The following is a 27,505-nucleotide window of genomic DNA, read 5'->3' as shown; positions in this document are numbered from 1 at the left end:
TCCTTAGTGAAGTAAGTCTGGTTGTAGTAAATCATGCTACTTGTATAAAGTTTACAAAATCCACTAGCAAGGCCATTATACAAAAACACTTTGCTAGAGAGATGCTGTGACAGTTTCCAGAGCTTGCTGTTTGGTTGACAGTCTCTGGTAAAAAAGAGCTGATAGCTTAAGGAACAAGAGCCTGTCTGTCCTCTGGGTAAATGTGCTCCTCATCTTGGGTTCAGGCATCCCAAGTGAATTATAAAACAACTTCTTTCCTCTTGCAAACTTTGTTTCCTCCTAAAAGAGTCTTACTGTCACCCTGTGAAGTATATCCATCTCTGAGGCGGAGCAGAGCACTGCTCAACAGCACACAGCACAGCAAGGTGACTCCAGGAAAAGGCTGAATTTTCCAGCTGATCTTGAGGAACTGGAGCATGTGGTGAGTACATTTCTGTCATTTGACTAGCCAGACCAGCATGACTTGCCTCTCAGATCACAGCTGGGGTTGGTAAAATCCACCTGAGTGCCCTCTGGAGTCTGTGGAGGGGTCAAATTTTGCAGCTCTAGCTGCTGACACCTCAGTTCCTCTGAAAACCAAGCCCCAAGAGTCCCTGAGAGTCAGACTTCTGTCTGCTAACCTGCTCCAATGGGAACCGTTGCAGAGAGGCCTGAGGGAAGTGAAGGTGACGATGAAAAAAGTGAGGTTCACAGAAATCGCCTGATGGAGGGGAGGCCGGCTCTCTGCAAGGGCTTTGTCAGGAAGCCAAAGTCAGGAAAACAGCCGTGGTGGTGGTGGCTCTGGCCAGGCATTTGTGGCTCTTAGCATGTAAAGCAGGAGGCAGATGTGCTATGTTGAGCAAAACAGCAGGCTGGTTTTCACCGAGGCCGGTAATGCCGAGGTGTGGGCTGGGAGTCTGAGCTGCCCCGGAGATGCAGCCCGCTGCAGGCACGGGCATTTCAAGACCACATCTAGCCAGTAGCACTAGGAGGACCATGCGTTGCTGCTCAGTGCATCCTGCAGGGACTGTGCAGCTGCCTCCAATCCTCCTCTTCCCCACAGCCACCCTGTGGTCCATCACCCTGTCATCTACGCCCCTCTGTTTCAGACTTCCTTATCTCCAGCCCATTCACCCATATCACATTCATTTTGCTTATGCAACCCCAATTTCCTTCCTCTTTCCCCACTTCCTCTTTCACCACCGTCACTATTTCTCAGTCACTCAGCTTGCCTCTGGGCAAGGCTGGACAGAGAGGACACAGGAGGCTTGTGCTAGAAAGAACCAAATTACATCAGCATATGATCCATAGAGATGACTGTGGAAGTGCCCAGAATGGAGGCTGTGCAACTGAAGCACAATGTCCACCTGCCATCCCAGTTTTTCCTGTAAATCCTCTGGGTTTTGTTCTCTATGTAGGATGCTCTCTGACATTTTGGGATTGATGGAGTGCAATGTTATCACAATACAGACAGTCAGAGGAGGATGCTCTTTTACAGCCCCAGGATGGGTGGCCTCCAAAAAATCAAGCAAGAATATTTCATTATAGAACAAGAACCAAACACAAGGAAAATCCATTCCTCCTGGCCAAACGGAGAGAGGGGATCATCTTTCAGAAGGGAGGCGGGGGAGGCTTCTAAAAAGATCTGTAGAGCCCTGTGGAAAGGGAGAATGGAGCAAGTTCAATGCATTACTTGGGAAAGAATAATTGGAAATGTGATATTGCACAGAGAGGGTCAAGCGATGGCGAACTCTTAAGAATACTCTTTTCAGGTGTATTCAAGGGGAAAAGGCAAGGTTGGTGGCAGAGGAATTGGGAGCTGAAAACAGGGAGGAGACCTTGCTTTGAGGATGATAAGGAGCTGAATGAAGTTGTCTCAAAGGCTTTAACATCAGAGAAGGGTTTGAAACAACTATGCATAAAATAACTAGGAAGCTTCACAGAATAGAGGAAGAACACCACTGCTCAGGATGTGCTTGTTAAATCTCCAGACTTCAAAGGAGCAGAGTTGGAATCCTTAACATTTTAAGACTGCACTAAAATCAACCTCCCAATCATTTTTGCTGGGAGCCCCTTGCCATGCTGAGTGGCTCTGATACTCTCCTTGCTTCCTCAAAGGCCACCTACAAATAAGGCAGGCCAAGCAGGTTTGGGAGAATCAGTCACTGTTAGAGCTGTAGGAGAAGGAGCTGAAGATGCAAAGCCCCAGACCTGCAGCTGTAAATGGTGTTTGTTTCCACTAATTTGGTGCTCACAGTGGTCCACAGTGTTTTTCAAAAGCAGAGAAGTAAGTTGGCCTTGGATCCATCCTCTGCCTCCTGGTCTCAGGGAAAGTGTTCTGCTGCTGAGAGCATTTGTAGGCAGATACTTCGGAAAGGGGCTGTGCAGAGAGCCATGGCACAGCCAGGTCGCTCAGGCGTAGAAGAGGGGCTGGGGGCCGATGGGACAGGAGGTTCCTTTGTCAAGGCAAACAGGTTTTTTTGTGGTTCGGAGAGAATGGGAAATATCTTGGGCTGCAGATTACTCCATACTGTACTCCATATCTGCTTTTCACCTGAGCATCCCCAAATAACACACAAAGCACCATTGTCCCCTGCTTGCAGATAAACTGAGATCTCTCTAGAGCCTGGTTTGCTACTAGTCTTGCTCTCTCATTTAACTTCTTTCTCTTGAAAATACTGTGTTAAAAGAAGACATTCTTTTCCAGCTCCACAGGGTTAGCTAAACCATGTTCCATATTGTGCTAAATGGGATGAAGGATCTCATAAATACCACCTCAAAAATGATAGGAAGTCCATGGGGAGAGAGAGACTCCCTTGGAACCTGGCTGATCCCTTGCACAAAAGGTTTAATGATATTGTGATAAGTCATGATATTGCAACTCTGTTTTGGGTTTGTGAGAGATTTGTGTGGTGTCTGCTTTGTCACAGCCTGAATAGCACAGCAAGGACACTCTGTGCTGAGATTTGCAGTCGTAGAGTTAATTTCTGGACCCTCTGAGCTGGGACAGAGGCAGGCCTACAAATGAGGAGCTTTTTCTTGCTGGTCTGGTGGAGCAATACACAATTAGCATCCATATGTTCTCATATATTAATCCCATGTCCCTTAGATTATTTATGTACCTTGGAAATTTCTGTAGGCTCTACTGATCTCCTCAATCATTTGTTAATTAGTGTGTTATATCATTCCTGCCTGCCCCCAATTTTTTATTAGCATACTTCAAGAGAACCATCTGTCCATCCAAATTAGCTGTAGCCTCAGGAGGGCTGTAAGGTATATGTGACATCTTCAGAGAACAACCTTGTTTTTCATTGGCATGACAAGGGGATAAAAAGAGCAACTGACTTCTGCTGTGAAATTACATGTGGTACATCTGAGTGATACTTAGAGGAATGGGACCTGTGAGCAACAAGCAGCGATATTCATGGCAGAGTAGATACGCCCTTTGCAGAGGACTGTTTTAACCCCTCTGCGGACATGGCCAACTGAGGAATAGCAGCATCCCTTACTTTAAGGGCCCAGTTCCCAGCTCCATGCTTGTGAATGCAAAGCCCTGGCTGCTGCCTTGTCAAACCATTTTCAATTGAGAAGTGAGGTGGGCAAGACACAGACAGGCTCAGGCGTGGCGGTCCTAGTGCGTTGTTCCTCGCTGTCAAGGTAAGTGCCTCGGCAAGAAATAAGCCCGGGCTCCTCGCATGTGTCGGGTCTGTGACTAGGAGTGACTGCCCAGTCTGCAAGCACTTTCTAGAGCCCCTGCACTGTGTCTCAGCAATTGCGCATATGAAAGGAATGAAAGTACTTATAGGCAGTGATTAGATATCAATTACTTCGTGGTCTGTCGCATTTTCCCTGCCGGTAGCGATCGAGCAAGGAGGTAACGTTGCACTTCATCTAACAGCAGTCCCTCTGTCCCTTCTGTGCGCCCACGGCGCGGCCGGTGAGCTGGCCGGCCCCGCGCTGCAGGGCCTTGGTCCTGCCTCCCTCCGCAGCCACCCACCTGCTTTACACCCGCCGGGGACGCTCCGCCCCGGGGCTGCTCCCTGCTGCGCTCCCGGCGCCGCCGCGGGTCCCGGGCTGCGCGGGGCCGGGCCGAGCTGCTCCGCGCCCGGCAGGGGACGCTGCTGCCCCGCGCGGCGGCCGGCGGCTCCCGCCCGCTGTGTTACGCGTCACCCGCAGCGCTGGGTGCTTTCGGTAGGAGCGGGGGCAGCGCGTCCCGTGCGCAGGGCTCTGCCTCTCCGCCGCTTAGATACGAGGCTGCGCGGCTTAGGCCTTGGTGCAGTGGGAATCTGGATCTACCTGAGGGGCTGGGGCGTCCTTGGGTCTGTCCTTCGCCGGCTGAAAGTCCTCGCGACCGGACGTGCTGGGGGTTTCCAAGCGCCTGGCCCGTACAGGGCTGCAGACCTGTGGTGCCTGGGCGCCTTGCACGGGGCAGGGTACGGGCTGGCACCTCGGCCAGGGCATGCCGAGGCTGCTGCGCTGCATGGGAGACCCTGGCCCGGCAGGAGGAGAGCGTCAGTGCCGGACCACGCCTCGCATCCTGCACCTCCCTTGGCCTCGGTGCCCACCACCGTCTTACCAAAGGGCTCGTTCTTCTCCCGTAAAAGGCAGCTGCTGGAAGAGAAGGGGAAGTGGCGAGAACGGCCATGTGTTTTAAGTGGGTTGGAGGTTTTCACAAAGGAAGCTGGGACGCAGGGTCAGGGTCTCCCTCGGCCTGAGCAGTTAAGCAGTACCTCTCCATCCCCAGGAGAGCCCTAGCCACTGGGTCATGCTCTGTGTTGGACTCTGTCGTCCTCTTGCAGCTCAACCACTGCGCCAGGAGGAATCCAGGGTGGTGTTCGGGGAGGAAAAACACCAAAAGTCTGCGTCTGATCCCATGGCCTAATCTTTAGGTCGCTCCCCTTGGATCCAACCATTGGATCCAGTTGCTATTTCCAGGAATGGTTTATTCATTTGACATTAAGCAGTCATCAGGTAGACCCCAGCATGATTTTTTTCTGGGTTTTGATACGGTGTGGGTCTCTCATGGGAGAACTAATGTAATATCTTGATAAAATGGCTGCTTTCATTTTTTTTATAGAGGGAAATAGGATCCATCTTATTTGTCAAGCTTTCAATGAAGTGTTTGAAACTATACTACTAATAAATAATATCAATAAACCATTGCAGGTGGAAGTCAGGACAAAAATGAGAGGTGTGAAAAGGAACAGACTAAAAAGAGAGCTGTGAAAGGGACTGGACAGAGGTAACAAATGCACTTGTACAACTTTCAGGAACAGGACTGAGCTTATCTAACACTTTCTTTAATAATATTTGTAAGAAAAGTTGCAGTGATGTAGGGAAATGCCCAAGGCACACCTCCATACAGAGGTGGCCAGAACAACCTGAAAATAGAACTGATGACCCCAGAGAACAGGAAGATGTTGAAAAGGTCAGTCAGAACTGAAACTTGAAGAAACATGGAAAATCACCAATGGAGGTTTGGACAATACTTTGCTCCACGTTTGCAGCAAAAATGAAGGTGGCCTTGCCCGACAACAGCTAATTCTGAAGCACCTGATGTGTTAAAAGGTTTTCAGATAACTCTTTCAGTGAAGGCTAAGACATTTGGGGCTGGCAGCACTCATGTACAAATGAAATGGATGTGTGATTTCTTTGAAAACCTTTAATATAAAGGAAAGGTGAAACCAAAGAACTTTATGAATTAATAGTGCACTTTTATGGCGTAGAGTTGTACTTGGAAGGGATCGCAGTGTAGCAGCAAGGATCCCTTGCTGGTTAAACCTCGGGGTGAGAGATCAGATCTCCGGGCTGCAGCCTGCAGCTACCTCAGGTGTGCTGTGGCCAGTGCACAATCTTGCCCTTCTGAATGCTATTTAAAAAGCAGCAGCAGACTAGAAGTTCATGCTGATCAATTCAGCGGAGCCAAGGAAGGTTCAGTGAATTTCCTACATGTCTGCATGTAAGTCTATACTCTGAATACGTGAGACCCTTGACTCTGACGGAGCCACAGTACAGCAAGTGGTTGAGCCTTCAGTTGTATAGAGGATAGGATGACAAAGATGTAGGAGACCTTCCACAACTTGTTGGGTGAGTGTGGCCAAGTATCATCCCATTCCTGTGAGAGAAGAACAGGACCCTTTTTTCAGGGCGTCGCAAGCTGCCCGTGTTTCCATCTGGCCATGATGGGTAAGGCAGGCAGGCCACAACACACCTGGGGTAGCTGCAGTTTTAGAAGGTGAACTTAGAAATACAGTGAATGCAGCACAGAGCAGCAGCTCAGCAGCCATGCTGGAGTGAGGCCTGAGGCACTTTGCAACTGAGCTTGCCAGAGCAGAAAGAGGCAAAGCCAGCAGTAACTTCAAACTGTTGACTTTAATCCCTCTCTTCCTCTGGTTTTGAAGGTTGGGAGCTGATAATGGCAGCCCAGCTTCTCGTGTGAGACAAGCTAACATGTGCATGGAGTGTCTCAGCTGAAAGTGCTACAGGAGTATGATCAGTAAATGACGTGATGTGAGCATAGCACCTGGGGTGCAAGTGTGCCATGAGTAAAGCATTTCTGGGCAAGTTTTAATTTACCTTGTTCTGTGTATCTGTTACTGGAAATTCATAACAGCATGGAGAATAACTAGGCCAACTGCCTAAGGAAACCTTATATACCTCACACAGCTCACACCACGGTGAGCAATTGCTACTATTGCTGTTAATATCTTGTTCAGTAGATAGCTATATTAATTTGTGCATTGTCCAAATGTGCTGCAGGTGCATTGTGGGGTTTCAAACTAGTTCATCATCCCAGTGATGGGGATTAGCAAAATTGTAGAAAATTGGTTTGAAATAAACATTGAAGCTATGTAATATAACCCCAGAGGGGAATTCATGAGATGTGCAAGACTCGGGCTAAATATATTTCACTGTCAAAAGCCACAGACAGCACGAAATGGAGACAGCTGTTGAGTATCTGATGGTCTTGCAGAATGCTGAGTTTGGGACAACTTGGTCTTCTGACAGCAAGGAAACAAGGAGCTTGGTCTGACCACAGAGCAGTGGTGGAAGGACAGCAGGACCTACATGCTGCAAAAGGCCCAAACTTTCTGCTTTCAGCACAGGATCAAGCAGCTGCTGCTGGCAGGAGGATCATCTGTGAGATAACAAGGGTGAGAGCATGTGATATTTTGGTTGCCTGATAAAAATGTAGGAGAACAGCATTGGCTGGTCGTTACACCTGAGTGTCAGGTCTACAGTGTTGCTGCTGTGGGGTTACTTTCTCTGGAGTAGGCAGGGCTACAGAAGAAGCCCAGGCAGCTGTTCTGTCACCTTAATGACAGCATCCTCATTATAGCAGAGGTCTGGTGCTTGCTATATGCAGGGTGGGGACTGTGGAACTGTAAGCTTTTTAGTGATTTTTGGAAATGGTACTGGGGTTGTGTGTGTACAGCGCTGATGTGTAGATGTGCTGGTGGTTAGTTTTATGTACAGCTGTGCACAGGCAACAGGGAGCCTGGCAAGTTAACGAGAATGCAGAGAATAAAGGGGATAATGCAGATAATGGCTTATGGGCATCTAGACCTGTGAAAGAGGTGACTTATACATGAATTTGCAGATTTGGTATATAATGAGGGTAGAGTATGATGTGAGTATAGAGTGACTAGATCTGGAGGATAGTTTACAGATAGTGGGATATATGAAGTGTGCATGTGGGGGTGGATAGTGGTAGCATGTTGAGCTGGAGTAGTGTACACATAGAGCTAGGCGTAGGGTTGGGACACAGAGGAGTGAGTATGCCTGCATATTGGGGTGATTAGGAGGGGAGATTACAGAGTGTGGAGCAGTTTCAGGGTGTCAATGAACAGCTGTGAGTGTGGAGGTGATGAGGCACGAGGATGAGCTGTGTAGGGCTGCCCACGGCTGTGCCTGGCAGGAGCGCCGGCTTGCTCTGGGGAGCAATGCACAGCACGCAGAGGTCTGTGTGAGCGCTGCACTGGACTGTGCAACTGGGGGGGGGGGGTATCAAGGCGAAAGTGCTGTGCACAAGTCCACGTAGGGGGTGCTGGTGTGGACCTGGGTGCAGGGACAGGTGCACTGAGAGGGCAGTGTGCAGGGCGTGGGGTAGGGGTGCTGGGACAGAGGTGTGGTGCTGGAGCAGGTGTGCTGGAACAGGGGTGCAATGCGGGGTGCTGGGATAGGTGTGCTGGGCAAGGGGTGCTGAGGTGTCCGTGCTGGGATGGGGCTGCAGCAGAGGGTGCTGTGGCAGGGATGCTGGGAGAGGGGTGCGGTGCAGGGTGCTGGGGTGTCCGTGCTGGGATGGGGGTGCTGTGGCAGGGATGCTGGGAGAGGGGTGCGGTGCAGGGTGCTGGGGTGTCTGTGCTGGGATGGGGGTGCTGTGGCAGGGATGCTGGGAGAGGGGTGCGGTGCAGGGTGCTGGGGTGTCCGTGCTGGGATGGGGGTGCTGTGGCAGGGATGCTGGGAGAGGGGTGCGGTGCAGGGTGCTGGGGTGTCTGTGCTGGGATGGGGGTGCTGTGGCAGGGATGCTGGGAGAGGGGTGCGGTGCAGGGTGCTGGGGTGTCCGTGCTGGGATGGGGGTGCTGTGGCAGGGATGCTGGGAGAGGGGTGCGGTGCAGGGTGCTGGGGTGTCTGTGCTGGGATGGGGGTGCTGTGGCAGGGATGCTGGGAGAGGGGTGCGGTGCAGGGCGCCGGGCAGCCGTGCAGCACCGGCCGCGTGCGGGGTGCCGGGGAGGGGCGGCTCGAGGCGGGGGGGGGGGGGGGGGGTGGGCGGGCCGGGCCGGGCGGAGACGGCGCTGTGCGCGGTCTGCGGCGAGGCGGCAGCGCGGCTCCGCAGCGGCAGCCGGGTCGGGTCGGGTCGGGTCGGTGGGGCCGTGCCGTGCCGTGCCGTGCCGTGCCGTGCCGTGCCGTGCCGTGCCGTGCCGTGCCGTGCCGGGGAGGCGATGCCGTCCTACACGGTCACCGTGGCCACGGGCAGCCAGTGGTTCGCGGGCACCGACGACTACGTGTACCTGAGCCTGGAGGGGGCGGCGGGCTGCAGCGAGAGGCACCTCCTGGACAAGCCCTTCTACAACGACTTCGAGCGCGGCGCGGTGAGTCCCGCGGCCGGGCTGCGCCGGGGCAGGGGCCCCCTTCCCTCCCTGCCCCGCTCCCCGCCCGCCCCGTCGCGCCGCTCCCCTCGCCGCCGCGCCCGGCCCCTGCGCCCCGCGGAGCCCCGCAGCGCCCGGCGGCGGGAGCGCCCGCACCGCGCACCCTGCGCAGCTGGTGCGTCTCGTCCGCGTCCCTCGTTTGCCCCAGGCTGCGGTCCGTCGCGGGGGAATGCGGGGCTCGCCAAGGCCCTCCCAGTGCTTTCCGTGTGAACGCTGGGGAAACGCTTGCTGATGGATGGTGTGCGAGCGATGGCACCTGCAGATGCGGTCCCAGGTTCTCCATAACCCCAAGTCTGAGCAAGATGCTCTAGCAAATTCAGAGGTGCGCAGACTTACTAGCCGTTACAGTTGAGGTTACTCGCCCTCGCAATTAAGCATTCATTACTCAGAAACATTGTTATCCGGATCTTCCAAGTGGAATTCCGTACTGTCTCTCTTATCCAGTGAATGCTGTTATATTTTAAACAGAGCTTAACAGCATTAGTAAGAGAGGTTGAATAAGACCTCGGAGTATCCTGCAAACTTGTGGTTAGGATGCTCTCCCAGGAGGACTGAGCTCCCTCTGGCTGAGGAGAGGAGCTCCGGGGTCTCCAGCAACTGAGCAGTCTCTTCTTATCCCACGGTTACAAAAGGGGGTTCACTATTTTTGAGAGATGACCATGATGGGGAGGCTTGCTGTGACCCTCCGATTGGATCCTGTAGCAGGGAGAAAATGCCATGATGTGGGCACTAAGTATACGGTCAGCGGCAGCTCTTGAGCTGCTGCAGGGCCGGTTCCAGCCGGAGCAGATACCTGTGGGTGCCGGACGCTCTGGGTGAGGAGGCAGTGGGTGGAGGTTTGTGGACATCAGTAGCATTACAGCAGCGGATGTGTGCACCTAAAAGGATCACTTATGTTCTCTTTGGGAATTTAACTTTTGGGCACATTTGAAAGTTTTTACCTGGGTCCTAGCATGTTATATAAAATGTGTTGTTAGGTAAGTACGCTTTTTGAGGTAGGGACAGCCGCAGATGTTTCCTAGAGCAAAGATCCTTAAGTAAACCCAGATCAGTACTTTTCTCCATATCCAGATTAATTATTTCCTTTCATTTTATGTGCTTGTTTAATACTACAAATGTACATCCGTTTTTTGAGCCTGTAATTTGTTGTGGAGAGTGAGAATGAATCTATGTTCTATAAAGTCTCTGGCTCATTGGAAACTTATAGTATGATGTGCTAAGTTTTGGTATTGAGAGCAGCATTTTCGTGGACAGTGCTGTGTGTTTCTCCAGGCATCTGTTCAGGTAATGCTGTCCCCAGAACACTGTAACTCTTACTAATAAGTTGCCCAAAGAAAGAAAGAAAAGAAAAATACAGATAGAGAATCAAAACAAACAAACAAAAAACCTCCAAAACCCCCAAAACAAGAAAAAAGAAACTGAGGAAGGCCAGAAGACTGTCAGATTAGTTTGTTTGTCAAATGCAGCAATTGAAACCAGTTCTGTCCTAGTATTTCTTTCACTAGCATTGTTCTTTTTTCTGCAAAACAATTCAATCGGGAACACATTTGCAAAAATGGACTTTTTCAGTGGATGGCTGGAATTCTATGGTACTATCTTGTAAGGCTTTGTCCACTTTTCCAATTTATTTTCTAAAGGTTGGGCCAGGCCCAGTAATTCCACTATTCTGGCATTGGCTTCATTTGAATTAATGCAAATAGTGACTATTGCTAGATATGATGAATGAAGGCTTGGGCCAATTCTGAGTAAGAGATTTGCATGCCAAATGTTGATTACAGGAAAGGGATCTGGAAAACCCAAAGGGACTTGCACGATGGAAGCTCAGTTTTCATTTTTATTAGACTTTCTAAGCGGTTTGGAAAGCCGTAGTGGTTGTTCTTTACTCAGTGACTTTTGAGTAAGTTCCTGTTCGTGCAGAGAGATTTCAGTGAGTGTCACAGTGCCACTCAGTTCCCTGTTTTCTTCCTGTTTCCCCTTCATCTGCTTTTTGCTGTGGTTGAAAGAAACACACTTCCCAGTATTTCCAGGAGGGAAATAGGGCTCTTTCCGTGTAGAGTTTTGTGCTTATGGAGAGAGCTTGTCTGTGTCATCCCTTGTGTGGTATCAGGCTGGTCAGCAGGAGGCTCGCCTCAAAGAGAAAGAGCTCAGGTTTTGCGAGAGATTAAATTGCTTGGACAGGATGCTCTAGGGGCTTGGACAATCCAATGGCCTTCGTTACTTCTGTTCTTTTGCTCTGAACCCAACTGTTTATGGATGAATTATCTGTCTTTTGAGACTATAAGAAGCAAAGTTAGAGAAAAGAGCTAATGAGAGAGGAAAGAAAAGCTATAGGAAGAGAGCTACAGCACATTGCAGCAGCAAGGCTTTGGAAGCAACAGTGCATGTTTTTGTCATTAACACATGGCCTCATTGGCTTGGAGGCAGAGAAAGCTAGATAGGGAGTCGGGAGGGGATCTCACTTTCAGCAGTGCCATTAGCTTGGGGACTGTGATGGTCAGAAAAAGATTAAAAACCTTCTGGCATATTTAGCCTAATTGGATGTCCTTTTTGCATTACACTGACAAAGACTTGTGCAACTAATTTAGGGCTGTCTTAATGGTAGTGAAGAAGTTTGCCTGAGGAATGAGTTTATGGCAAAGGATTGGCTGCAGATGTGATGTTTCTGTCAGCTTTTTGGGTCTCATTCACTCTGCTCTTTCATTTTAAATCTTAAATGTATTTATATAGGTGTGAAGTCATAGGAACTATAGAAATACATATGTGTAAATAGGATTTTTTTAAAGGAAATTGTTAGCCGAACATTTAAAGAAGCCAAAGGCTAGTCAAGTATCTTGGGCAATGAGGAGTTCATGAGAAAATCAGACTCATTTCAAGCTTTCTGTGCCATACAAGTTACTTGACAGCAATGGGTTTTCATGAAGGTTTGAGCTAAAAATAATGCAATTTCCTTTGTCCAGATGAGTGTTTCTGTTCACCCCATTCTTCCTCTGTACATGACTAGCCCTAGAACTGGAACTAGAAATGAGTGAGAAGATGGAGCAAAAAAACCTGAGGCAGCCAAATACAAAGCAAAGCTGATCCAGGTGCAGTTTATCATTTGCTTCTGTAGGTTATGGCATTAGTCTTTGTGTTTTAATTCCCTTTACAGTGATGAACAGAAATGGATAATAATTCAGGTAGATCTGATGATTCATCTGGACTGTGCCTCTGCAAGGTGGTTACTTACAACTCTGAGCTTCCTTCCAAGAACAACAGGACCATGGTAAAACTGAAAGAGAATTGATGTTGTGTTTGCAATTGCACGTAGAGGTCCATAAGCAGGAAATGCTTGCGTTTGAGATATATGGTATGGCAGCCTGCGACTGGTGACAATTTTGTGAAGTGCTGTCTGGACTTGGAAAAGAAATACAAAATTGCAGAAGTACTTACTCAGTGTAAAACCCAAGCCTAGTAAGGAGTTTATTGTTATGGGCGTACAGTCACTGTTTTTATTGAGAAAACCAGAAGCTGTGGGAAAACAAATGTGAAATAGGAAGGATTTAAGTATTGCCTATTTCTGGAAAGAAAATTTGTATCATGGGAAACAGTCTGAGCATCTTACCTACGTTTTCTAGCCTTCACCTAGAATTCTTTGTGCTGATTGACAAGGATGAAGCCAAGAAGAATGGACCTCAGGTGATAGGCAAAGATCAGGGTGGCATCTGAAATCAGCTTCTGTGGGAGGAAGGAATCTTGTCTCCCTTAAGCCAGGAGCACAGGAGGTACGTCTTATGTTCACCGAGTGCCACAGTTGTCGTTTAAGACAGCGTATTACTGTGATTTTTGTTTGGTTGAGAAAAGCCTTTCAATGTTTTTCAGTGTGCACAGCAGGTTCAAAATCACGAATCATCAAGGGAGTGAGCTCACCTTTGTGCATTACCCTTTTAACTGCTTGGAGATAGTGTGTTAAAAGGGTAATGCACAAAGGTGAATTCATTCCCTTGAGATTTCGTAACAAACCTAGAAAAGTTATTAACATTTATTGGTTCCACTGAAAGAAGTATTTCTGTTCTACAGTGGAGATGCAAAGAAGTGAGAAACATCGTTTTAATATTTTGGTTGAAATCTTAGCTCTGGGGTTTGGATCTCTCAGTTCAAATCCTGGCAGACAGTTGCTGACATCCCAAGCTTGCCAAGGCTTGCCATGCTATCTGAGGAACGCAGGTGGGCCCAGTTCCCCTTTGGTAACCACCCATTGTGTATGAGTGTGCTATTGACATCAGCAATGCCAATTTTGATTTAAGACATGATGAGGCTCCTTTTTAAAAGAGACAGTTGCATTTCTTTTGCTTTAAGAGGCAAGGGGAGAACACAGCTCGTCTAAAATGAGTCCGATAAGTCTCATCAAATCAAAATAAGCGATGTTGGTGCCATTTTGAATATTTGGGCTTAAAGTGAAACTAGGTTGAATGTTAGAACTTCCAATATCCTTGTTAGTATGAAATAGTCCCACGTGAGTTGCAGTGTAGCAGTCATGTCCTGAACAGTTTCAAAGTTGATTAAAGCACATCACTGGGGGAAGACAGGCAAGGAAAATGTTTCATTGTCTGCAGAACAGGCTTCAAAACCTAAATGTTTTTTCATTTTTCTCTAACTTCTGTGAGTCAATTAGATGTGACCAACTTTATGAAAGCTGATAGTTTTATGTAAAGGATTATGAGAGAACTGAGGTCTGCCATCCCAGACCTGGTGGACAGATAGATGTCTTCATCCCGAAATGATCATCGCATCTGGTAAATCATGCACAGCTCATAGAAAAAGGTGTACTCTGCATCGATTGGGAGACTTGAGTTAAAATGGGAGAGGAAGAGATGCCAAGGGATCCTCCTAATCCTGTGTTTTCTTCTCATCGAGTGGATGCAAGTTGCTATGAATCTTTCTTTTGTGACAGCTAAAATAATAGGAGCTATCTGAAGGCATTTAAAAATGACTTTTCTTCCTTTTTCTTCTCTGGAGTTTAATCTTTCTTCAGTTTTTAGAGTTGGTCCTTATGTGAATTAGCCTTTCCCTAGCAAATAATACAGTAACAGTGGGTATACATCAAGTGCCTGGGGAGGGCTGGGAAAGTGCTCTTGAAAAGAACAAGCAGAGCGTGGTGTCTTGGTCAGGAGTCAAATGACAAAGTTGCAGGCAGGAAGAGTGCCTTGTCCTTTTGATTTCAGCAGCTGGTTGGTTTCTAAGAATGTCAATTGTGTTAAGAAAAACCACAAGAGAGTGAAGTCTCATCTTGCAACAACATTATGCTTAGCAGGACTGTATTTTGAGCAGAGCAGACTTTGCCCACTGCTCTCATGACTGCAATAGCCAATTCAGCTTTGTTGTGATGCACTTGGCAGCCCCCATTTTCTCTGAGCTGTTTAAACTGTTGAAAAGGGAGAGTCGATCCTTGTTCTCCTGGATTGCCGAGCTCTGCATGGTGCTTTTCTGGTGATATTTGAAATGATTACTCATTTCTTTCTACCCTGATATTTCCTAATAGTGCAAGTGCGATCAGAAGTGTAGTGTGCTAGGTGCTGTCCCTGCATGTAATAAGACACTGTGCACTTCTCAGAAAGGTTAGCCGTCGACTTGTGAAGGAGCTGAAGTACCCGTTTTTAGGAGAAGAGTTCACAATCCTAAATTTATTAGGCACTTTAGTGAGGCACTTAAATAGACTCCGAGTCCCTTTAGTTATGCACTTAAACTCTTTGTTGACTGTTGTTCACAACAGCCACTGTGTTGAGCAAAGTGTGCTTAACACAGGCGAGAAGTGCCACAGGGAGCAGCGCATTCACAACTATCCTTCTTCCAGGCCTGGCTGCTTACCAGCTGCACTGAAGGCAGTATTGTGGGAAAGCAGGATTCACACTCTGAACTGATGCTTCACCTTGGTGGCTGAAGTCCCCCTGTTGTGTGCGGGTGACTAGTGCTCTGTGGCTTTCAGTGGCTAGAGCTGCTTATTTTTGCTATTGCGTGTGCCCACAGAGGCATGTACCCTGGCAGAGCCAAGCAGCTCTACGCCCATTTCAAGCCATCTGATGGAGGAGCCCTGGGATGTGGGCTCAGGACAGGCCTACGACTTGCCAGGAGCTGAGCTTGGTAGTCAAAGCCATTGCAATTCAAATGGAAGAAGAAAATGTTTGCTGCTACTTCTCTTATGGCTGCGTGACTAGAACAGTCAGCAAGAAAGTGAAAGCGTGGCATTGGGTGGCTTCCTCGGCCAGTCGAGGTTCAAATCCACTCTTCTGGTGCCACCATAAAGCTTGGGCTAGAGGCAATGCCAGGATAGGTCTCCTCCTCACCTGGATCATTGCATAGCCAATAACTCAAAGTTTCTGGGGCCTGTCCCTGCAGGCCACTGATGATATGGGTCTAATCCTCCAGTACCAACTCACTGCAGAGCCCCTGTGAGCAGACTCTTAGCGTGGGCAAGGACTAACCAGATTAACTACTGTGCTAGTCTGGGCCGAAGTCCCTTCACATTGTAGGTGTCAGGTCTTTGAGCTAACTCCAAATTGAGGAAGGAGCTAAATCAAGTTTCCACATGCTGTCTAAGGAAGTTTTCTGTGAAAACACGAGTGCCTAAAGACACTGAGGTACCTGCAGAGCTAGATGGGCTTCTCGTGAAACTCTGTTTTCAGTTAGTTGCTTATATTTCTTCTATATTCTCAGATTCTGTGAATCTGAGCCCCACAGACAGAGAAGAAAAGGATCATTGTCCTCATTCAAAAAATGGAGAACGTAAGATGGTAGAGAGAAGGCCAGCCATAAAAAACATAATGCAAAAGGAATTTAGGTATTCTGAATACAGTCCTTAGTCTGAAACATATCTGACTAATATACACAGGTCTCTTGATGCCTAGCCTGATATGTTAATCACATTGCCATCTTTCTACTTCAGTGGCAGGAATAGACAAGTCCTAGCGATACCTCTTCCAGATATTGCTAAAGCAGTAGTAAATACTTTCATGGTCTAAACATTTTCCTCAGGCTTGCATACATTTCAAGGACTAATACCATTTTTAGTTTGCACAGAAAAATGTTTCTCCATTTCTAGAGTGCTTTACGTTGTCTCGTTTGTTTTTTTATCCATCTTTCTGTTAGGTTGCAGCCTAATAAAACATCTTTCTTTTCTCACCTAATGCAAGCAAGAAAGTTCCACATGCTGATGCCATACGAGTCTACAGTGGATGTCAGATAGGCTTACGAAATGCCCATCGTGCTTTCTGGGTGTTCGGTGGATCACTGATTGTATTTCTGCTCTACAGGTTGACTCCTATGATGTGAATGTGGAAGAAGACCTTGGAGAAATTCAGCTAATAAAAATTGAGAAACGAAAATATTGGTACCAGGATGACTGGTACCTTAAGTATATCACTGTAAAAACACCACTTGGTGACTATCTGGAGTTCCCATGTTACCGATGGATTACAGATGAAAAAGAGATTGTCCTCCGGGATGGAAGAGGTGAGAGCCATGAGAAGTCTGATGACTTACGGAGCATCCAGGATTCCTCGACCTCTCCCTCCCCTTTCCCTGCATACCTCCCGATCTTCTCTCCCATGTGCAGACCCCATGCCAGCTCTCTTCTGAATCCCAGGGAGTGGCTTCTCCTTGCTGACTGGGACTGCTTTATGAGCAGTTTGTTGGGCTGGATGCTGGCTGTTGAGTTGGATATCTTGGGAAGCACATGCAAGAGAGAGTCATTAGGCTGGCTCGAATATGAAGGCTGACTCCAGTGACAAGGTTCTGTCTGCTCCTGGAAGTCCTTTTGGTCCTTGAACTAATGTCCTGTCGCTGCTTCCTAGTGAGCCCCTAAATATGTATTTTTCCCATAATTAAGTGAATGGAAATTATCTAGTTTTCTCAGGAGTAAAATAAAAATCCAAAAATAGGCTGCCCAGCAGGCACTAGGACTGGTTGGAAGTTGCAGCTTCACTTTTCTCTTTTATGCTGTCAAGTCCAGGAGAAGGCAAGATGAGATGGATACAGCTGCTGTGAGTAACAGTGACCAGCTGAGAAAAAGGGTTTTGGTACTTCTTTGCTCTGGTCAGAGTGGGCTTGTTGGACCTGAGACTTGTGTTTTGACTGTCTCTGATTACCCGCATAGCAGTGCTGTGACAGGGGATGGGGCAGTCATTCGCCACCAAAGTTTGCTTCCTCTCCTTCGTGGTTTCTTGGTGTAGCTTGGCTGCTGTAGCGACTTGCAGCATGAGTGCCTGAAAAAAAACCTGATGCAGCGTATGGAGTGGTGGGAAATACGTGTTTTTCTTTCTATCAAGTTGTTGGCTGCCTGGCTAGTACGTGCTTTTGGCTGAGGAGTTGTGTGTTTAAAGCCTTTTATGCTATAATCATAACTTTTAGTTTCTTTTTGGTCTTCCAAGGGGCTTTCCATACTTTGTAATTTGATTTATAAAAATTCTGGACTTCCAAAGAAAGAAGCTTTCCATGGAGTTCAGAATATGGTGAGGTAAAGGAAAAAAGCAAGTGACACCCTGTTGATAACTTAAACACAGCCAGCCTCTAGCCGTATGTTATCAGTTGCATTATCTCTAACGTTTCCAGCTCCAAACCCCAAACACCTATTTCCGTGAAACGCTTTCTGGCTTTATCTGCCTTCCCTTTTGTATATGTAAAGTGAGTCAAATACCTTGCTTTTTCTCCTGATCTCTGCGGAAGTCTCTGTGTTATTTAATGTTATTATGAATACATGGTCAGAAGAGCAAGCTGTCAGGGAATGAAACCTCACTGTTTTTTCCTTCTGTTCTCATAGCAAGAAGAAATGCTTATTCCTCAAGCTGATAAGGGAGAGTATGGTTCAAGGAGAGGGGATAGGAGGTATTTCCTAATATAAAAAAACCAAATCCTCTGGACACTGTAATGTAAAGTTCATTCACATGTTGCTATTCAGACCATTTAACACTAGATATGTACAGCAGGTGTCTACTGTAGGTATCCAGGTTTTATATACAGTTGCGACAGATATTTCTAACTTAAGTGAATTGTCCTGTGGAGGTGCTAAGTTAAGAAGTTATCCCCTTCCGCAGACTGTCTAGGGACCTACGGTTCAACTTCAGGTATTAAATAGGGTTGTGTGACTTAGTAAAGATATATTTGAATGTTTGGAAACATTCCTGTTCTCCTCAAGACCTGGTCAGCGATAGGTAGAGGGACCTCATAACTCTGCGTCTTTCCTCTGTTTCACAGCAAAGCTGCCCCGGGATGACAAGACCCAGATTCTCAAGCAACACAGACGCAAAGAACTTGAGGACCGGCAAAAAATGTATCGGTGAGTTTCTATTCTCTTTTCTCCCCAGAAAGTCCAGGCCCTGTTCTCATCCAGTCACCGTTTAGCACTAATCCATTACTATACTGGTGCTAGCTGGTAGCCACAGAGAGGGATCAAACATTGAATGGTGACTCTGCCCCTAAATGCCAGTGTTAGAGCAGAGCAAGAAGCAGCCACAGTATGATGTATGCTGGGGCCTGTGTCTTCCTCATGCACGTCCTGGAGTGAGCGTCACAGCCGGCAGTCTGGAGATGCTGCAGTGCTGTTAACCAGTCCCAGCAAATCCAACTTGGGTGAGATATGGCAGAAGCAGAGTACATTCAACTTACCTCTTTGCTGTAAATACTGGACTGCTGGATAAGCGAAACTGTAAATTCCCGTGTTGGCCATATATGGGTTTTACTTATATGCAATTCACTGCAAGTGATGATCATCCTGGTGCAAGGGGTGTTACCAGTTATTTGAATCCCAAGTAAGCCTGTCTGGAAGGCTGTAGTGTGAAATCAGTGTTACAGTCTGTGTGTGGGCCCCCTGGCACACAGTTGTGCTTTCAAGGAAGAGTCAAAGACAGATTTTGTTTGCTATTTATATGCAGTACTTCACTTTTGAAACGTGACCTAAACATGTCTGTCATTACCAGAGCTTATCATCTGCTATAGCAAGTTAGTCTTTGTTGTTTCTTGCAGCCAGGTTCAGTGGGTGGTCTGGCTCCTTTGGAGTGAAATGTAGTGTGCTATCAAAACAAAAGGGGCATTTGCATCTTCAGAGATGCTTCCCTGCAGTTGTTTCCCACCTTTAGGAGAAAAGGCCTATGACAGTATAATCAAGAGAAGGTCACAAATGGAGAATGCTATCTTTTATCGACATAACTCCAGAAGACACAAAACATTTCCCTTTCCTGGAAACACACTTTTCCTCAAAAGAAAGGAAAAAAAAAAAAAAACTACAAGAGTTTCTTGCACTTGCGTCATGAGAATAAGGATCAGAAGGACAGAGGGTCCATTCAGAATTGATGGATTGAGCCTTGGTGTATGTGTTGTTAACATCATTTGACTAAGAAAGGATCTTGCTTACAAATGATGGAAATAGAGCAGAGTAAAATATAGCTCCACAAAGATGTGTGGTACAAAATTTGATTTATGTATGCAAAAAGGAAGGCAAAATTATTTGTAATTCCAGGGAAACAGCAATTTACAATTCAGATGCATAACTGATAACACACAATGGAGTCTGTGTGGCAGGCAATTTGGCAATACCATTGAAACATTTTTCCCTAGAAAGTGCCGCCTTTTGTTTTGAAATAAAAATTCTTCCATATCAGGTGCCAAAGTGAAGGGCACAGTGCAAGAATATATATTGCAGAGAACAGAGAATGTGTGCCATGACCATTAGGAGGTAATGCTCTTCTGAGAAGCTAAGGCAAGGCTATATGTGTCTCTGCTAGAATTGCCTTTTGGAGAAAACTAAATACATGCCTGAGCAATTTTAGCTGCTAGTCATTCTACGGTATTTTTTGCAAATGTGAGACAGATGGCATTCCTGCTCAGTGACTTCTGCAGCGACAGCCGGTAGAGCATTATTTTTAATGTAGCAAGGTAGTTCACTGAGCGTACCTTTGGACGCTAGGAACTTTTAATAGAGCAGAAGTCACTTACAACTCCTGTGTGTTTCTATGTCTGTCCATTGCACAATTATAATTGACAAAATCATATCATATCACTGCTTACTTCAAATCTCAGGTTATCCATTGTTAGGGCTGTATTTCAGTTCTGCAAAGATGTAGCCCCCAAAGTGAAGCTAACATGATCAAGCAGTGTGTGTCAGGCAGCTGGCTGTCTCCCTCCCCGAAATTTGAAGCTATCCAATTTCAACAAAATATGACAAGTGTTTGGAAATATCACAGATATTAAGTTACTTCAAGTTTTGTGAATCTAGGTGGCCATGTAAATGCTTTTGATTGTGCTAGAATCCATAGGATACTAGGAAGTACTCATGTGATAAAAGTCGTCACTGTTGTCCCAAATTAGCCTGCTGAGTCACAGAAGCAGTCTAGGTGAAGGAAGGACACAGCTATCTTGCTGGTAAGTTTATATGGTTAATTTAATCTCTTCTTTTCTCAGCTGGAAGGAGTGGCATCCTGGCTTTCCGCTGAGCATCGATGCCCATTCTCACAGCGAACTGCCCCGTGACATCCAGTTTGACAATGAGAAAGGAATTGACTTCATTCTGAACTACTCTAAAGCGTAAGTGTTTGTGAAACTTCAGAAGCTCTGACAAAACTTCTTGGAGGTGGGGTAAGGATCTGATTACCTTTTAAGTTAACATCTCAAAATTAGATTTTTTTTTTTGTCCTAGCTGGATTTGCAGTTAATGAAAATAGGAAAATACTGAAGGAAAGGATATGTTTCTTTTTTTTGATATCAGTAGTTTAAGCTTTTCAGGCTTGGAGCTGGCTGAGCCCCTGCATTCTCATTAGGCTCTGCTCTGGCTGTAAGAGGGAGGAGAGGCCCTGCTGAAAAGCAATGTGTAGGAAAGAGGGTTATTCACAGCTGCTGCTTCAGGCATGTGACTGGTTCTCAGAGTCGCCCTCTGGGGGTGCTCCTCTCCTTGGGCTGTGTAGGGAAATGAGGCCCTAAAATCAGACACCACAAAAAGATAGTATGTGTGTCCCCCTGAGACCCTGCTGGAGAAAAGTTGTGCTCTGCAGCTCATCACTTAAGCACAGGTAAGTGTATTCTGCCTGGGGCCACAAAGTCGCCATGCCCCCACTTGCACTTGTCACATCATTGACAAAACACAGTCTTGGCCATGGGGTGAGCATGAAAAATCCCACATAGCTCCCTCAAATAGCTGTCCCATTCTGAGCTGTCACAGATGCCCAGGTCACACGTTACCGTATCAGATGGTGGGGCAGTCGGAGAGGAGGCGAGAGTGCTCCAAGATCACCCACGACTTCTCCATCTGTGATTCTGCTAATCTGCAGATGTCTCCACATTTTGGAAAGGTGTGCTTCTCGTTATTTGAATGGTCAGATGGTGATTACATCATCAAGCGTAGACTGCTATGAACCAGGGAGTTTAATAGCCCTATTGAGAAATTTGCAGCTTCTTGTGACAGGGAATCCTTGCTTATCTGAGTCCATCTGGGAAACTGATGGTGGCTCAAGCCTTAACTGTTAGGAGAGCCTTCTTCATGCTATCTGTGCAAAGCCTTACTGACTTTCAGTACCAACAGAGAGTCAAATCCTTTAGCTTCTTCTGCTAAATAGATATCTACCTGCTTGTTTTCTAAATTGGGAAGTTAGAAGCTTCAAAGAAAACATGTTTTGTTTGGCTCCATTACCTCTGCTGTAGCTCTCACTCTTCTGCCCTCTTCCCCGCACCCACTAGGATCTGTTTTTCACAACAGAATGATGCTTTATAATATCAGCAAATATATTTTTTTCTTTTTTTAAAATAAGCAGTGGCAATCTCCAGCATGTATGAACAAGGTGATGGGTGTGCTTCTGCAGCACATACAGGCAAGTGGACATCGGTCTTTCAGAGTTATTTGGAATAAGGCAGCTCAATAACTTTTAAGAGTAGGGGTCTCTAGCTTCCTATCTTGTGCAAACCGGGATGATAGACAAATGGTGGGATAGACAGTGGAGTACAGGTTTTTGTGGACGATTAATACTTTAGTATTGGCGATACCAGAGAAGTGGCTGCGGGGCTCATACAAGGATTTAAATTAATGGTGCAAAGCATAAATAGACACACTGTCCCTGCTCCTCCCGCAAGCTTACCCCCGGCACAGTTTAGCTGGCTTGAGCCCCAGGTGCAAGGGATGAAATGTCTGTCTTCCCTCATCTCCTGGTCTTGTTCTAAGTGCCTCTTTCATCTGTAGATCCTGGAATAGTTGCATTGCCTGAGCTTTATATCTATGTTTAGACTTCTAAAGAACCAAATCTGCCATCATTAATACGAGCCGAAAGTTGAGGTCCCTTTTCATCTCATGAAATATCTTATTTCTCAAGTGGGCCTTTTGGACTCGATGGGATTTTTGAGAAGCTTTAAAGAGTTTGGGACCTTGACTCTAGGTCCTTGGAAAACCCTAGCCTCTGATGTTCCTCTTCACCAGACAGGTATTAGGACCCAGCCCTGCAGAGTTTTTTAGCATATGTTTTTAGTTAGCAGTATGACCCTGATCCCCGTGGGACAGAGCCAGAGATGAGGCCATCCTGAAAGAGGGAAAAGCCCATCACAGCTGCACTGTGGTCTCTAGTGAATAAATCTGTGGCACACACAAGGAAGGGTTCCAGGCAAGGGACAAAAGCAAACACTGTGCCTCTCTTCTTTTGGTCCAGCCTCAGGAAACAGTCTAGCTCAAAAAAGCAAAGAATAACTCCTTTAAGGGAAGAGAATAGGTGTGAAAATACACAAATCCCATGGAAGGTCATTGAGATCTTCTCTTGTTAGCTTAACAATGGCACAACATGTCAAAGTTTTGCAAAGCTTCTATTTCCAAAGAGCTGCTGCGTTACAGCGTGCAGAGACAGCATTAGCCAGTGCAAAACACCTACTTCCGAGTCCATTTGGGATATCTGAGTGATACAAGAGCATCAGCACCTGAAAGCCAGAGATGACCCAGTCTGCCATTAGCAGACATTACCAATGTGAAGACTACATTCCCCTTCACCCTTCTAGCAATCCCATCCTGCCAGTGTGTAACATTGTGGAAGATCCTGAGTCGCAGCCAAGTGAAACTTGCAAAGCAGTCAACAGAGTGCAGAGACAGCTATTTTTATTGTTGGCTGTAATGACATCTCCCCATGAAGTAGGAACCCGAAACTTTATTGCAGATAGCCAGCCGTTCTGGAGAACCGGTATGATGCAAGAGATTTTTCTAAGAAATGTAGGTGCTTCTTCACTGGCATGCTGGGCTGAAAATACAGACATATGCTTTTGGTCGTATGGAGTCTGAAAAGCTTTGTGGAGTGAGTTTGACAGCCCTTATGAAGTTATGCTGCTAAGCTTTCGGGGCTCGGGACAGCTGTTTATGCACATGGAGTGGAGACACACAAAGGAAGGCATGTGGTCTTCCTTCAGATTGGGTGCAGTAGAGGGAAAGACACTGAGGTGTGTTTGGAAACCCAAGCGCAGGAGCAGAGTTGCAGGGTGTAGTGGTGGGCCAGGTGTGAACTTAGGGAAAGATGTGATGGCAGTGAGAGTTGTAAGAGACAAGGAGGTAGTCATCCATGGAAGAGAGGAGGGGAAAGTCCTATTCCTTGGAACACTTAAAAATGAGCTTAGCAAGTGGAAGATATGGCTGGGAGATTGCTTATGCTGATGCAAGGTTGGCTCTTTCAATGCTGTTGGCAGTGTATAGGTGGCAATAATCCTGAAGGCTTTTGGTGCTGATATGACCTACAGCATCTGGCAAACCAAAATCCTCATCCTGGATTCTGTGCCAGAAACACAGGCTTGCATAGCTATTTTGGACAGTATTGCAGTATTGCATTTGGGCAGATGAAGTTTTACAAACAACTCTTTACTGTTTCTTCCTTGCTCTGGTTTCAAGCATGTACCATGGAGACATCCGAGAAATACTTGATATCTCAGGGAAAATAAGTTTTTTATTTCCTAAATCCTAATCCTTTGGAAATTTCTTCTGAGAGAGGAAATGTGGAAGATTGCTTTCTAGGAAGTGTTCTTTGAAATGTCTCAGAATAAATGTATGCCTGGCATTTGACAGGTTAAACTACAGCACGTTTGTGACTGGATCTCAGGTGCTGGGCCTGCTGCTTCGTTTGATCAGGCTGATAGCCCCAGGTAGGAGCAAGCCCCTAAGAAGGAGAGGAGCAGCAGCTTCTGGCTCTTGTGTTCAGTGTTTCCCAGTTGCAGAGAATGAGGGCAGAGGCTCTACAGAACCTTAAGTGACAACTCCCCAGTGAGACAGGCGCAAGCAACTCCTCTCAAGCTATTGAGTTTTGCTGTTTAAATTCATTTGAACATCTGCACATGGTTGTGCTTCCACTTCATGCTCATCTGTGATTTGGGCAGCTCAGCTCATTGAGGTAGTGTCCTGTCCTAATATCTACCCGGAAAGTCCTGCCCAGTAGTTACCCTCCTTTCTTGATGCTCAGGAAAGGTCCTTCTTTGGTCCTTGTATGATCCTTTCCTATCCCTGTCAGGTGTCCAGTGAGGTTGTCTGCTGTTCTAGCGTAGGAAGTTGCATGAGTTTTGCTTCCTAACATGCCTCCAGGCATCGTCTCTTGCCTTGACCTTGATCTGCATTAGGATAAACATCCTTTGCTACATCTCCCCTGTCTGGGAGCTATACAAAAGCCTCTGCCTGATTTATTGTCATGCTTGTTTAGACGCCTCCTCCATTTTACTGCTTGCTGTTTCCCTAGGCTTTCTGTGCTGTTTGGCCACTTCTAATCCAGTTCTTCTCGAGGTAGCTCAGTCTAAGTTTACTGATAGTGATTCTACCCTTCTGGAGTTCTCCTTCCATCAAATTCTTAAGAAGATTTCCTGTGACCTTGTGACCTTTCTTTGCTCCACTATCTGCCCTGCTTATCTTTTTCTGCTGAACATGCTTCTCTTTGCACCTTTGAACTGTTGGTGCAAAGCCAGTTTTCTTCTTCAAATCCATTGTTTGCCTTCCAGTCAAAATAAATGGTTTCTGTTCAATAGTAACAAGTTTTGCATTTATATAGTGATTTAGGACTTGTCATGGTCTCATACAAGGTGAACTTGCTTGACTTGTTGTAGGCAGAATAATTCCCTGAGTTAGAGCTCCAATCATATGCTTCTGGCTTCCAGCTCCACGTTCATGTGATGTCTGCAGCCAAGTGACTTGGTTCCTAACATTAAAGTAGAGCATCAAGTTAACTCCCTGCCAGACAATGTCTGGAGCATTAGTTTTTTTGAATACAGATTTTGTATGACATAGCTCTTATAAGCACTGCCATTGTGGGTTGCCTAGAACAACTCTAGCATGGAGTTCAATAAATGCAGTAGCAGGTAGTGGGCTCTTGAGATGCCTTTCAGGCTTGCATGTATAGATATAGCTGGAAAATTTCATTCTGTAGGGTGGCCAATCTCACACATTTCATCACTAACAAATTTGTGGTGGGTCGGTTTATAGAAGGGTGGAGAATAATGCAGAAGGGCATTGGGGAAGCTGAAGGTGATTTTTTCAGATGTGGGTTGTTTGTTTGTTTGTTTTTTAGGATGGAGAATCTTTATATCAACCGCTTTATGCACATGTTCCAGTCCTCCTGGAGTGATTTTGCAGATTTTGAGAAGATCTTTGTCAGAATCAGCAACACAATCTCTGGTGAGTGTATCAGCGTTTGCTCATGCTCACATCCCAGAATGACTAAGTAGTTGTCTTGATCATTTCTGATTAGGGTGGAAGTGGCTGACCACACTTCTGATCTCCCCTACCTTATCGTAAATGCACCACAATCTTAGACTGCCGATCATGCTAGTAGCCTGCAAGACCAAAAAGTGAAGCTATGATCTCAAACTAAAATTCCTGATGATTACTCAATGATGTTCTCTATCCTGTGCTGTCCTGGAGATGAGCATCGTAGTCCCTTTTGGCTTTTAAAAAGTATTTTCAGATATGTGCAAGGCCCATACAGATAATTTTTTGAAAGTATTTAGGAAATAAACCTGAAGATAGCTTAATGGATTTTCAAAGCACATTAATTGTTAAGGCCTTTTTGAAAATTTCATCATATATCTCCCACTTCAGCCATCTCAATGTATAGGCAATCTTCCAAGAGGCACTTTTGGAAATGTTGTTCTCTAAAAGCAAGTACTATGGTCACCCCCGCTGGCCTCCTGCATAGACCAGGTGAAGCACTGTTGCCCACATCCTGGCTATGTGCCTGGTTCTGGCTGCACTGATGCTGAAGGTCTCGGCTGTGCCTGCCCTGCCCTGCCGTGGCAGGGTGTCCTCAGCTCTGCTCTCCTGTCCTGCTCCTGCGCGCAACTCTCCCTCAGTTGGTCCTTGCATTGGGTCGATGATCTGAGGTAGTTTAAGTACTTTCAGTTGCAGATTTTTCCTGACAGGGTGATTTTGACAGAACTTGTTTCAGGCATAACTGTGCATGCTGTTGGAGCAACAGATCTGAGGAGAGGTAACAAATGGCTGGGAATGACCCGGGAGCTGTAGCTTCTTCACTGGGTCCTGCTGCAGCCAGAACAGGCCGGTGGACCACAGCTTGAGGAACCCTAAATCTGAATGGGAATTGGTGGGAGTTAGGTCTGAAAAGCCTTGTGGCATTTATCCGAAATTTCATCTGTTTCCAAAAATAAGTCAGAGTTAGTTGCGCATCCTGCCCCGCCTCTAAATATTATGCTGCGTTTGCTATTTTGCAGTTGCATCTTCTTACAAAAAAAAGAAAAAAGAAATCACCCCTCTTACAGAGTGTGAGTTTCACTTTTATGTTCAGTGATATTCAGTTTCTGGAGTATCTTTCAAACTGTTAAAAACTCCATTGGTATAACATTAATATACTGGAGACAAAATATTTCTTTAATCCCTTCCAGTATGGTAATCTTGGCTGTTACTTGAAAGCCGAGTAAAAGAATTTCAGACGGACAAGGGTTTTGAAGCTGATGGTGTCATTTCTGTGAAGTAGTCCTAGAAAGCCTTTGACCTGCGGGCCAGACCCAACCTGCTATTATGACCCATAGCAATATAGTTTTATTTTACTATATTATTGGATGTGATAGATATACACTGTACATTTGTTAGCATGTGGCTCATCAAATGTGTGTGAATAGCCAGACTCTGCCAAGAAAAAGAGTTTTCCCTCCTGCTCTGAAGTTCTGCACCTCTTTAGGGTGGCTAAGTGCAGTTAAATAGAGCACACAAGGTGGCCAGAACAATTAAAAACTGACTACAGCAATTTGTTACACGTAATAAGATGGGGTCCTAAAGCTTCCTAAAGTATTTTTAACACATGATTTGTAATTTCATCGATAACATTTCATACTCACGAGCAAAACTCTAATTCTGTACATTTTGAACTTTAAGCATCAGTCTCAATTACAGTAATACAACTCTGAAC

General features: G+C 46.3%; 1 protein-coding gene across 2 annotated transcripts in view; it reads left to right on the top strand.

Moving 5' to 3' along the window:
* The first annotated feature begins 8,835 nt into the window (after window positions 1-8,835).
* The window catches only part of ALOX5 (arachidonate 5-lipoxygenase), a 33,367-nt gene continuing 14,697 nt past the window's right edge, over window positions 8,836-27,505 (top strand). For both annotated transcript variants that reach the window (XM_064513978.1, XM_064513979.1), the window contains exons 1-5: window positions 8,836-9,071; window positions 16,415-16,613; window positions 18,354-18,435; window positions 20,556-20,678; window positions 25,652-25,758. In XM_064513978.1, the coding sequence (XP_064370048.1) occupies window positions 8,922-9,071; window positions 16,415-16,613; window positions 18,354-18,435; window positions 20,556-20,678; window positions 25,652-25,758 (661 nt within the window). In that variant the 5' untranslated portion in view covers window positions 8,836-8,921. The remainder of the gene's footprint in view (window positions 9,072-16,414; window positions 16,614-18,353; window positions 18,436-20,555; window positions 20,679-25,651; window positions 25,759-27,505) is intronic.

This window comes from Dromaius novaehollandiae, chromosome 6 (genome assembly GCF_036370855.1).
Source record: "Dromaius novaehollandiae isolate bDroNov1 chromosome 6, bDroNov1.hap1, whole genome shotgun sequence".
Lineage (NCBI taxonomy): Eukaryota > Metazoa > Chordata > Aves > Casuariiformes > Dromaiidae > Dromaius > Dromaius novaehollandiae.
The sequence above is the reverse complement of the archived record's forward strand: the minus strand, read 5'-3'. Positions and strand labels throughout refer to the sequence as shown.